The following is a 13,143-nucleotide window of genomic DNA, read 5'->3' on the forward strand; positions in this document are numbered from 1 at the left end:
TTAAATTTTGTACCTTGAAACACCTTTCCAAGTGCTTATGAAATGTTATTGAAAATTGATCACTTATGAGGCTAATTGAGTTTTAAAAAAGAAAGTGCTGATTAGACACCATTCTCTGATCATAATACTATTAAGTTAGATTTTAATAACAAAAATAAGAAAACAAAAAGACCTTTCCAACTGAAAATAAAAACCTTTTTTCTTAAACCATTTGGGTCAAAGAGAAAATAAAAATAAAAATATTTTCCAGAAAACAACAAAAATGCAAATGCTACATATCAAAATCTATGAGATGCAGCTAAAGCAGCACTCAGGAAAATATATAGCTTAAACGCCTTCATTATCAAGGAAGAGAAGAAAAATAAAGAACTAATTACTCATCTTCAGAAATTAGAAAAAGAGTAAAATTAAACAAAATAAAATGGGAAGAGATAATAAAGATAAATGCTAAAGTTAATGATATAGAAAACAAACAAAAAAATAGTAGATAAACAAATCTGAAGGCTGTATAGATTTGAAATGACCAGTAATGACACCGACTTAAGAATAAATAGAGCAAAATATTCAAAATTGGAAAAATGAGACAGAGGGCCACAGGCATAGGAAAACAAAAATAATTATAAGAGATTATTAATTATGTGAAGATTTCTGGGTAATACATATGAAAGCCTAGAGGAAATTTATTATTTCACAGAAAAAATGTAAATTTCTAAAATCGTCTCAAGATGCAGTTGAAAATTAGAATAAATCAATTAACATAGAAGAGATTAGGAAAGTGGATGAAGCGCTATCAATGAAAGAGCCAACATTATCAATTTGGTTTAGAGGTGAGTTTTTGTAACTTTTTGGGGAAAAATGTAATTTCAAAGGTTACTGAAATTGTTTTAGGCTATAGAAAATAATGAAATTTCAGTATTATTGTCTGATAAAGATAAGACAATAAGTGAAAAACACTGACCAGTCAACTCATAAATATTGATGCAGTGATTCTACATAAAATTATTAGTCAATAATCCAGCGAGGTATCAAGAGAATAACGTAAAACTAATAAGATTTTATTTTAGGGATGCAATCATGGTTCAATAACAGGAAATTTATTCAGTAATAAGTGTTCAAACACATTTGATTTTTATAAAACAGCTATTTGTCATGAAAGCTCCACTAAAAATAGAATTGGAGGAAACATACATATAAAGAAACATTGAAAACACATATATGCTTTTTAAAGTTTTCAAATAATACTCTTCCCGATAATATTTCTGTATAATAGGATCAGAAATTTGAAGCACTAGATGGCAGGGGTTCTTGATAAATGCAAGGGGAGATGTTTCTGGGGCAGCGTGCAGCCCTTGATATAACACATGTATGATTCTTTTTTATATATGTAGTTTATCTGGTATCTCAGAATTATAACTTTCTGATAATTTATGATCGTATATACTTTAAATTTAAGCATTGTGATTTCCACAGAAGCAGTGTTCCTTCCATAGTTTACTTCTCAGATTGAGCTAGGCATACCCTTAGAGTTAGGTAACCCTGGGTGAGGATATCCAATGTCACAGACTAACATAGCTAGTTTCAGCACTGTAAGTTTTCACTGAAGATTGGGGATGAGTACAATTAGCTGATTTAGCTCCTAAGTAATGTATATTGTATATTGAAACAACCAGACATATTATGCATTAAAGTTTAAATTTTGCATGAATTATGACGATAAAACATAAGAAGTCAAAGGTTTTCTTTGGTGATTATATGGGGACTCTTTGAAATATTTCCCTAAATTCCTGGAGGTGCATATAATTCTATACTGGTGTTAGGAATATTTTGGTGGAAAAGTTTGAGACACTCTGTCATACAATATCATAGATATAAATGTTTTTATCCTTTAAAACTGTCATGAAATTACAACTATTTTATTGATAAAATGATGGTTGTTCTAACCTTAAAACACTTGAGTGTTTTGCGAAGATCTCTGTTAGAAAACATTTAAATTGCATTGCTAGATTACACAGGAATGGCATTCAGTAATTTCATTGTTGTACACAGTTGTGAGATTTGGGAACTGAGATTCTCCCTTATTTTTGTTATTTGTAACAAGCATGCATTATCAAATATCTACTAATTTCCTACAAAAGGAAAAAGTAAGGTGATGCCAAATGTTCCTGGCTAATCTTCAAAAACTTTTATTTTTTTCATTTATCACAATTCTCTAACATTTCTGATTGGAGATGATTATATTTATGCAAAGATACAGATGGGAAATTTATAACCCAAAGAATAATAAAGATCATACAGCTGACTCTGCCATTCTGTATTTTAAAGACAGAATTCGTCATTTTTTATAAGTGATATTTAAATTTATATCACTCCAGAGGTGAATATGAGCCCTGGTCAGATTGCTGTGGGGCAAATTCATTCATTCAGAAATTACAGGACTATTTGCAAGGCAGGTGCTGAAGAGATCCAATAATGAATCAGACAGATCCAGTTTTCCAGAAGCTTTTAATTGGGTAAAGGAGACAAACAATATACTATTGGTAGTATTACAATGAATAATAAATCAGATGAATCCATAATTATATCAAATCCATATTATGTAAAATGCATATTCAATAATAGATATTGAAAGAGTCTAAAAGTTGGATAAAAGTTACTCTGGAGGACTGGAAAAAAGTGGAAGAAAGAGAAGCTTGGAAGGAACAGAAAAAGCAGAGTGATTGCCAATAAAATGAATTTAAATTCTTTTATCCAGGAATTATCAAAGGACTTTGGTAACCAGAGTACTTTAAGTGTAGCACACACTTAAGATAGTAGGCATTGGGAAAGGTTGCATGCAACTTGTAAATTCCCAGAAGGTTAGAAGGAAAAACGGCCTGAAAAATTATACTTTAAGGGATCTTGTGAATCTAATTTATAAAATGCTTTCCAAATCACAATTATCTTTGGAAGTATGACTCCACTTTCACTTTAACATAGATGTCATTAAATTTTAAGTTCTAAATTAAAGAACCAAATGGCATCTGGGAATCTTTGAACATGTATACTCATTGAAGTAACAAATAAGAATCCTAGTCAAATGGAAAACAAGAGAGCTAAACTAATTAAATTTTGGAGGCCAGGTGTGGTGGTTCACACCTGTAATCCCAGTGCTGTGGGAGGATTGCTTTAGCCTAGGAGTTCAAGACTATCCTGGGCAATAGAGCAAAACTCTGTCTCTATGAAATATACAAAAATTAGCCAGGTATGATGGCATGCCCTTGTAGTACCAGCTACTTGGGAGGCTGAGGTGGGAGGATCCCTTGAGCCCCGGAGTTCAAGGCTGCTGTGAGCTATAATCATGCTGCTGCACTCCAGCCTGAGTAACAGATGGAAACCCTGTCTCCAAAATAATAAATAAACTAATAATAAATAAGTTTTGGGTTTAGAGATTGGTGTGTGTGTAGGGGGAGGAGCATGTACTTTATTCAAATTATTGAGTACAATGGCTTATTCTCCTCCTCCCTATTTCTCATTACCCGTAATTAGTTATTGATAGAACATGGTTATTTTAGAAATTATTGTTGCTACAACGAAGATTTCCTCATATTCAAACATTTATATGAACACATGAATGCATAAAAGTAAGATTCTTTCTCTCTTTCTTTTTTAAATTTCCAGGCATAGATATTCTTCATCAACTAGGCCTTGGAGGCAAAGATGTAAGACACTCATCATCAGCGACTGCTGTACCAGCATCATCTACACCATTACCTCAGGGGGTCCATTTAACAGAATCAGGCGTCATTTTAAAAAATGATGCTTATATTGAGACACCTTTCATGAAAATTTTACCAGTCAACTTAGGGCGGCCATTTACAATATTAACTGGGTTACAGTCACATCGGGTGAACAATGCATTTCTCTTCAGCATTAGAAATAAAAATAGACTGCAATTAGGAGTGCAATTACTACCTAAAAAATTAGTAGTACACATTAGAGGAAAGGAGGCTGTAGTTTTCAACTACAGTGTTCATGATGAGCAATGGCATTTATTTGCCATTACTATTAGAAACCAAAGTGTCTCAATGTTTGTTGAGTGTGGAAAGAAATATTTTAGCACAGAGACTATTTCAGAAGTTCAGACCTTTGATTCTAATAGTGTGTTTACTTTAGGAAGTATGAATAATAATTCTGTCCATTTTGAAGGAATAGTATGTCAGTTAGATATTATTCCTTCTGCAGAAGCATCTGCAGACTACTGCAGATATGTGAAACGGCAGTGTCGCCAAGCAGACAAATACCAACCTGAAACAAGCCTTCCTCATACAACTCTCATACCAACTAAGATACTGGAACACTCTCCCCCGCCCAAACGATTTGCTGAAAAAGTACTGTCAGAGGATACATTTACTGAAGGCAGAAGTATTCCAAATATCATAAATAATGATTCTGAAACAGTGTATAAAAGACGAGAACACCAGATATCAAGATCTCAGTTATCTTCTCTTCAGTCAGGAAATGTCTCTGCTGTGGATCTCACAAACCATGGGATTCAGGCCAAAGAAATGATCACTGAGGAAGATACTCAGACAAATTTAAGCCTGTCAGTGACCCCTCATCGCATCAGTGAGGCAGGAATGAATACCAAAGAGAAATTTAGTTCTCTCCTAAACATATCTGACAGTATCACACAACATGATGATAGAGTAACTGGTCTGTCACTGTTTAAGAAGATGCCATCTATTCTTCCACAAATAACAGAAGATACAATTACTAATCTCAAGAAGGCTATCACAGCAAATCTACATACTAATGAACTCATGGAAATGCAACCGATTTTAAACACAAGCTTGTACAGAGTGTCAAATGAACCGTCTGTGGATAATCACCTTGATCTAAGGAAAGAAGGTGAATTTTATCCTGATGCTACTTATCCCATCGAAAATAGCTATGAAACTGAGCTTTATGATTATTATTATTATGAGGATCTAAATACAATGCTCGAAATGGAGTATCTGAGAGGGCCAAAAGGAGACACTGGACTTCCCGTAAGTTTTTTTTTGTTTTGTTTTGTTTTGTTTTTTTTAGTATCTCTTAATACGCTAACTTACATTTTAAACTCTCTTTAAAATACATTTTAAAGAGAGTTCTCTGGACCAAACAATACATAATAGATAAAATCTGTCACAGAAATGCATTCTGGCACGGTAAGTGAATTTATAGTTGCTGTAACACATCTGCCAGAATGTAACCCTGGCTCAAATATTGTGCTTTTGTTCTTCAACTGGTAGGCTAAAAGGTTACTTCATTCTGGTTAAGTAGTGGGCAAACTATTTGTTTTTCTTGTTCAGTTGAAATTCAATCAGTAATTCAACTGCTAAGTATAGATAATATATTTATATTTTGAAAACCGTAGGAGAATGCATAGTCATGTTAAGAGAAGGATATAAAAATATGGTAGATTAAGGAAAAATACATTAAATATGCCTATTAAATATTATTACAGCAAAATAGCATCAAATAGATTAAAATAGGGTGTAAAACTTACTTTAGATAGAGATTATTGTGTAATGAATCATTGACTGTCCTTAGTGATATGGTCAATTTATATTTATGGGTTAATTAAAGCTCCCCTTGCCTAACACAAGGAGAACCAGTTATCAGTCAATTCAATGTGGGGCGGGGGTAAAAAAAAAAAAAACAAAAAACCCAAGGCACTTGTTTAATATCATATAAACAAAACTGTGAGATAATAGACTGAATTTTTCAGCCTTGAATTTCTTTTGTTGTATAGGTGGGAATTAGAGATCAACATTTAAAAATTTCTAAAATCATTTAAAAACCACTCAAAGCCATTTAAAATCACAGTGTTGGAAATATTGTTTTTACACTTCATATTTGTATAATTTACCTTTATGTCTTTGGAAGTTGTTTTTTTCAAAATTTCAAGTAGACTAAAATATATCTTAAAGTATTTATTTAATGAAAATAAAATTTGAGTCTTTGGCTTAGCTCTAGAAATCATAGAATGGGAGAAGGTGAAGTCACTCTTTTAGCTTGTGTTTCCTTCATGGTTATTCCTAAAAGTGATTTGATAGGTATTGAGCCACTCTTGCTAGAGTAAATGTTTGAGGTTTAAAAATAAAATATGAAGCATATACTATTATAGAGAAATAAACTCTTCAACTATGGCAATTATCAACATATTGGTCATAAAATTGAATCACTGGACATGTCATATTAAGCAAATAGTTATAGAAGTAATTTGCTTTCTTCAGAAAAAGTCAGTCTGATCAGATGAGCGTCAATCTCTTCTATAAATTCAAAAATAGTCATTCAATATTGGCAGGTGAAACAGTAATATTCAGCAGATATTTACTTAGTCTCTGCTATATGCAAGGCAGGAACACATAGTATGTATAACCCAGTAATTGCTCAGAAAAAGCTTGTATTTCATAATGAAGATATTTATAACTATTAAATATATCTTGTGATAAAGTAGGATAAATGTTGCAGAGAGATGCAAAGTAAGTGTATGGGCTAGAGATGTTCAAAGGTTAAAAAAAGTAGTATTTTTTTGATGGAGTCTCTTTGAAAAGTCGCTTAAAGCTGAGCTGTTCAGAATAAGATCTTGTGGACAAAGTTAGTTATGACCTAAGCTCTAAGAATGGGTAAGATTTTGATAGGTGAGAGGAGTAGGTGAGTTTTTTTTTATAACAGCATAATAGCTATCATTTATTGAGTACCTTGTGGAAGATGCTCTACCAGTCTCTTGACATATATTATCTTAAAAGAACTTTGTAAAGTTAGTAGTGTTATCCTCATTTTTCAGGTGAAGAAACTGAAGCCCAAAGAGTTAATTTACTTGCCCACAATGACATCGTTGGTAAACGATAGAGCCAGGATTTGAATCCATGTTTTCTTCCTCTAAAGCAGACAAATAAAGATCCAAGCTTGATGGTGTCAGGTTGTGGACATTCTTAACTGTCAAATGATCATTCTAACTTTATCTTGTTCTCAAAGGGGAATTTTGTAGGTTTCTAAGCAGAGATATTAATCGGAAAGTTGGTCTGGTAACAGTGCCAAGGATAGGAAGTTTCTGTTACCATCTTGGTGTTAAAGGCCTAGAACATTATCTAGGTTGGCAGCAGTGAAAATGCAAAGGAAAAGTCGGATTCAAGAGATTTTGGAGGAAGATTTGGTAGAACTAGGAAATTAATGGGATCTAGGGAACAAGCAAAAAGGAAAAGAATAAAAGATGACTATCAAATTTTAAGCCTGCAGGTTGAGAGCATGGTGATATCATTATTAAAAACTGTAATTAAGAGGGAAAGTCAATTTTAGGAGAGAAAAATGAAACATTTAAAGAACTGTTGGTAATTCAGCTGTTAGAAGAGTTGAAGAAGCTGAAGTAAAGAAGAGATGTCGAGGCTGGGGATATAGATTTGGGAGTATTCCTATTGATATTATAGTTGAAACTCTAGAGTTGGATAGATTTTCAAAGAGAGGAATGTGGCATAGGGTCACCAGTCAAATCAGGGGGATGTTTGCTTTTTGGTTATAGAAAGAAAAAGCAAAAATGTGATGAGAAGTCAGAGAGACAGGAGAAAAGAATAGTAATATCAAAATATAAAAGAAGCAATGTCAAAAAGCCAAAGAAGAGACTTTTGAGAAGGAATTGATCAGCACGGCCAAAAGAGAGAAGTCAAAGAGAATGAGGACTGAGAAAAAGGGGTAATCTGTTGTATATTTTGGTGAAAAAGTCATTGTTGAACTTTGAGAATCCTAACTTCAGCACAGTGTAGAAGACTAAAGGTAGATTTTAGAGAGCTAATGAGAGACTGAATGGTGATAAAATAATGAACTTGTAGGAATTGTTTTACTGCTTCTTGAAGTAGATGTGACTCAAAAGCCTGAAGCCAGCCTGTTTTTTCCTACTTTTAGGTGACAATTTTTTCCTGCCTATATACCATGCAGTTCTGTATCCTTGAAGTTCTTTAAACCTATTAGGTTCTGAATCAGGTTTTTGGGGGAATACTCTTTTGATCAGAAGATTATTTTTTGTTATAGAAAGACCTCCCCTTTTAATAACCAAATATTGCTTGGTTCCATTTTTCTAAATTCTTCAGGCATACAAGCTTGTGTATGTCAAATGTCATTTGTGATGATGAATGGTATTTATTATCTTCTCTACAACTGTGTCATCATGATTGCTCTTTTCCATTTCCTTTTGTGTGAACTCATTTATTCTATATATTCCTATCCCTTCATTGATTTTTAAATTCTATTCAATCAGTTTTTATTGCTCTGACATGGCTTTCATCAAATAGTTTCTTTTTTTCTCTCTCATTTTTTTTTAAATCTTTCACATTTTTTAAAATCTTTCACAACTCTTCTTTGAGCTTTATTTTTGAAGATTAATGTCATGTTGACATTCTTTGAATATGTAGTGAACTATGTAACTGAACTCTTTATCTGCTATATGAAGTAATTCCTCTTCTGGTAAATTATTTTTTTTTCACATTAACAATTATTCTATTTATTATGCGCTAATAAAAAGGTTGCTGTTAGTGAATTAATGTTAAAACAATATTCATGTTAAAAGAATGGTACTAAGTAGATTTTTTTTTTATTGTACTTTAAGTTCTACGGGACATGTGCACAATGTGCAGGTTTGTTACATATGTATACATGTGCCATGTTGGTTTGCTGCATTTACATTATGTATTTCTCCTAATGCTATCCCCCCGCCTCTACCGCCACCACATAACAGTCCCTGGTGTGTGATGTTCCCCATCCTATGTCCAAGTGTTCTCATTCTTCAATTCCCACCTATGAGTGAGAACATGGGTGTTTGGTTTTCTGTCCTTGTGATAGTTTGCTCAGAATGATGGTTTCCAGCTTCATCCATGTCCCTACAAAGGACATGAACTCATCCTTTTTTATGGCTGTATAGTATTCCATGGTGTGTATGTGCCACATTTTCTTAATCCAGTCTATCATAGATGGACATTTGGGTTGGTTCCAAGTCTTTGCTATTGTGAATAGTGCCACAGTAAACATGCGTGTGCATGTGTCTTTATAGTAGCATGATTTATAATCCTTTGGGTATATACCCAGTAATGGGATGACCAGGTCAAATGGGATTTCTAGTTCTAGATCCTTGAGGAATCGCCACACTGTCTTCCACAATGGTTGAACTAGTTTACAGTCCCACCAACAGTGTAAGGGCGTTCCTATTTCTCCACATCTTCTCCAGCATCTGTTGTTTCCTGACTTTTTAGTGATCACCATTCTAACTGGTGTGAGATGGTATCTCATTGTGGTTTTGATCTGCATTTCTCTGATGACCAGTGATGATGAGTATTTTTTCATGTGTCTGTTTTTTCAAATGTCATTTATTCAAATGTCTTCTTTTCAGAAGTGTCTGTTCATCTCCTTCGCCTACTTTTTGATGGGGTTGTTTGTTTTGTCTTGTAAATTTGTTTAAGTTCTTTGTAGAATCTGGATATTAGCCCTTTGTCAGATGGGTAGATTGCAAAAATTTTCTTCCATTCTGTAGGTTGCCTGTTCACTCTGATGGTAGTTTCTTTTGCTGTGCAGAGGCTCTTTAGTTTAATTAGATCCCATTTGTCTATTTTGGCTCTTGTTGCTGTTGCTTTTGGTGTTTAAGTCATGAAGTCATAGGCCCATGCCTATGTCCTGAATGGTATTGCCTAGGTTTTCTTCTAGGGTTTTTATGGTTTTAGGTCTAACATTTAAGTCTTTAATCCATCTTGAATTAATTTTTATATAAGATGTAAGGAAGGGATCCAGTTTCAGCTTTCTACATATGGCAAGCCAGTTTTCCCTGCACCATTTATTAAGTAGGGAATCCTTTCCCCATTTCTTGTTCTTGTCAGGTTTGTCAAAGATCAGATGGTTGTAGATGTGTGGTGTTATTTCTGAGGCCTCTGTTCTGTTCCATTGGTCTATATATCTGTTTTTGGTACCAGTACCATGCTGTTTTGGTTACTATAGCCTTGCAGTTTGAAGTCAGGTGGCGTGAGGCCTCCAGCTTTGCTCTTCTTTAAATTTATTTTCCTGTCCTCTCACTTTTCCCTTCCTCCCAGCATCTATTTATAAATCCTCTACTGATTGCTCTCTGGTTATTATTCATTTTTAAAATAAAGGCAACTCTATCTGGGTGACTTGTTTCAGAATGGTATAGGGAGAGGCATAGGAAAGTAAGGTGGAATGGTACACAGACTCAAATTTAGATTGCTGCCTGAAACACCATCTTACTATATTTGTTGTTTCTTCTACCCAGAGGCATGTGTCCTCTCATGTTCACACACAATTTGTTGTGAAGCCTTTTGTATCACAGGTTCTCTCAGAAGTGATAGGGTGATTTGTGTTCTTCTTGTCTTTTGTCCCCTCTCACCAGAGAGGGTTCTGGTTGTGGATCATAAAAATGGTATTTTCTTCTTCAGCTCCACCTTTTCTACTCTTGGCTCTTTGAAGTTGGGTTTTTACTGGGTCATGAATCATGTTTCCTGTGGCCCATTCCCTTAAACCTTATCATAATCAAAAAATTGTTGAAGTGGATTTTGAAGACGAATATGTATCCAAGGTTTGAGGTCTGAGGAGGTTTTTGGTTTTGGTTCTCTCTCAACACCTTCACTCCAAAGTTCCTCAGTATTGGGCAGATAATCTTCACATTTTGTGGTTTGTGGTTATGATCCGTGTTTCAGAGGAGATGATGTTTTCTTCTTTTGGTGCTTCTTGTTGTTTATAGCTGATTTTGAGGGAGGGAGAGTAGTCTGAAAAATCTTCTCACTCTGACATCTTTTACCAAAATTATCTAGTGATCTTTTACAAACATGAATCAGATAACATTATTTATCAGCTTAAATCCTTCAGTGGAAGAAGGTTATAGCACTTAAACTCAAACTCTGTATCCTGACCTGTGCAGGTATGTGATATGGCCCCTGCTTACCTCTACAACTGCCTCTTGCCCCACTTTTCCCCTTACTCTATTAGTTTTTCTTTTAATTCCTCAAAATGATTGTGTCTGTTATTTGTTTTGTTTTGTTTTGTTTTACTCATGCCCTCGTTCATTTATTCCTATCTTCTGGAATTTTATTTTCTTCTCTTTTCTAGCTCCTATTAGTCTTTTAGGTCTAACTAAATACTTCTTCAGAAAAGCCTTCTCTGACATCACAATAAAAATTAGGTCCACTATGTTAACCTCTTTCTTGGTTGCCTTTTCTTTTCCTCCATATCACTAAGTAAAATTTGTAATTGCGTGTTTATCTGTTAATGTATGTGTTTTTTTCTAGACTGCAAACTCCAGGAGGGCTTGATGTTTTATAATATTTATTGAGTGAGTGAATGAATAAATTCAAAAAGGAATGTAAGATGCAGGATTTCCAATGTTAACTGACCAGGGGTTATTATATTTTAGAAGTATTGGTCTATCAAATAGATTTACCTTAATGTATATATTACCCTCGTAATAATTATATCTAACATTTACTCAGTGATTGCTGTGCCTTATGTATACCTTAAAAAATTAGTTAGGTCAGGCACAGTGGCTCACACCTGTAATCCCAACAGTTTGGGAGGCCGAGGTGGGGGAATCACGAGGTCAGGAGTTTGAGACCAGCCTGACCAACATGGTGAAACCCCGTCTCTACTAAAAATACAAAAAAATTAGCTGAGCGTGGTGGCACGCACCTGTAATCCCAGCTACTCAGGAGGCTGAGGCAGGAGAATTGCTTGAACCCAACAAGGGGAGATTGCAGTAAGCCGAGATCATGCCAGTGTACTACAGCCTGGGTGACAGCGAGACTCCGTCTCAAAAAAAAAAAAAAAAAAAAAAGGTTAATTAGGCTACAGTTTACTGGTTAACTACTATCACTGCCAGGCACAGTGACAGGTATTTTATATACAACAGCTTTAATACTCACAATAACCCTGAAAGGTAAATTTCTATCATCAATATTTTAAAGATGAGGAAACTAAGGCTTAGAAAGGGTAACTGACTAATCCAAGGTTATTCAGCAAGTAAATGACTGAGGCATCATTTGAATCTACATTGTATGATTGCAAAACCATTGCTCTTTAAATTGAATTGTACTTTCTCTTAATAACAAATAATCTGAAAGTTAAAGTGCCTTTCTTAGTACTTAACCTTATTTATAGAAAGTAATTTATTCTTCTCAAAAATGTCATGCTATAAAAATTATCTTTCTTTTCTGGTATCTAGAAAATGCCTATTAATAATATGTTGTCAAAGATTTTGAAACCGCAAGATTATGAAGACGTGAGAATTGATTTTAATTTAGTGCGTATTAAACAATTCAAATATTTAAATCATGACATAAAATATACCTTCTTTTCCCCCCAGTATCTAATGTTAATTGCATCTTAGTTAGTTCAGGCTTCTATAACAAAATTCCATAAACTAGGAGGCTTATACACTATAGAAATTTATTTCTCACAGTTCTGGAAGCTGGGAAGTTGAAGATCAAGGTGCCGGCAGATTTGGTAGTTGGTCAGGGCCTGATTTCTGGTTTATAGACAGCACCTTCGTGCTGTGTGCTTACATGGTGGAAGAGCAAAATGAACTAACTCCCTTATGCCTCTTTTATAGGACACTAATCCCTGACCCATCACCTCCCAAAGTCCCCATCTCCTACTACCATCACTTTGTTTAGGATTTCAACACATGAATTTTGGGGAGACACAAATGCAAGCCATAGCAAACTGCCTTTCTGATGTGAATGGAATAGTGTTTTCTTTTGTCACAAATAGTGAGACAGGGCACTAAACCAAACTAGACATTTTTAAAGAAAACTGTCCATTTTCTTTTTCATTTTAGTTGCAATTTCTCCTACTGGCTCTTATATTTTGGGAAATTAAATTCAAATCAATAGCTGCTAACTTTTTGATTATAACAACAGGACCAGAATTAACTTGAAAAGAAAGTCAATTTTTCTTGACAATGAGTGAAAATCAAGATTTGATGGAAGCTGGTGGTATGATAATGGCTGCTAAAATATTTGAACAGCTGAGGAAGGAGAATGCCCTCAGTTAGAAGCTGAATAGAAATAGCATTTCTCTCTCAGTATTAGGAAATATATGAAAAGTTTTATAAATTTAGGGGGTAAGAGAAGAAAA

At 34.2% G+C, this 13,143-nt stretch overlaps 1 protein-coding gene across 1 annotated transcript in view; it reads left to right on the plus strand.

The window, feature by feature from the left end:
- COL24A1 (collagen type XXIV alpha 1 chain) overlaps positions 1-13,143 on the plus strand; it is a 390,023-nt gene that overhangs the window by 21,701 nt on the left and 355,179 nt on the right. The window contains exon 3 of the mRNA XM_007978084.3: positions 3,658-5,027. Within this exon, the coding sequence (XP_007976275.3) occupies positions 3,658-5,027 (1,370 nt within the window). The remainder of the gene's footprint in view (positions 1-3,657; positions 5,028-13,143) is intronic.

The sequence above is a fragment of the Chlorocebus sabaeus genome, chromosome 20, assembly GCF_047675955.1.
Source record: "Chlorocebus sabaeus isolate Y175 chromosome 20, mChlSab1.0.hap1, whole genome shotgun sequence".
Taxonomy (NCBI): Eukaryota; Metazoa; Chordata; class Mammalia; order Primates; family Cercopithecidae; genus Chlorocebus; species Chlorocebus sabaeus.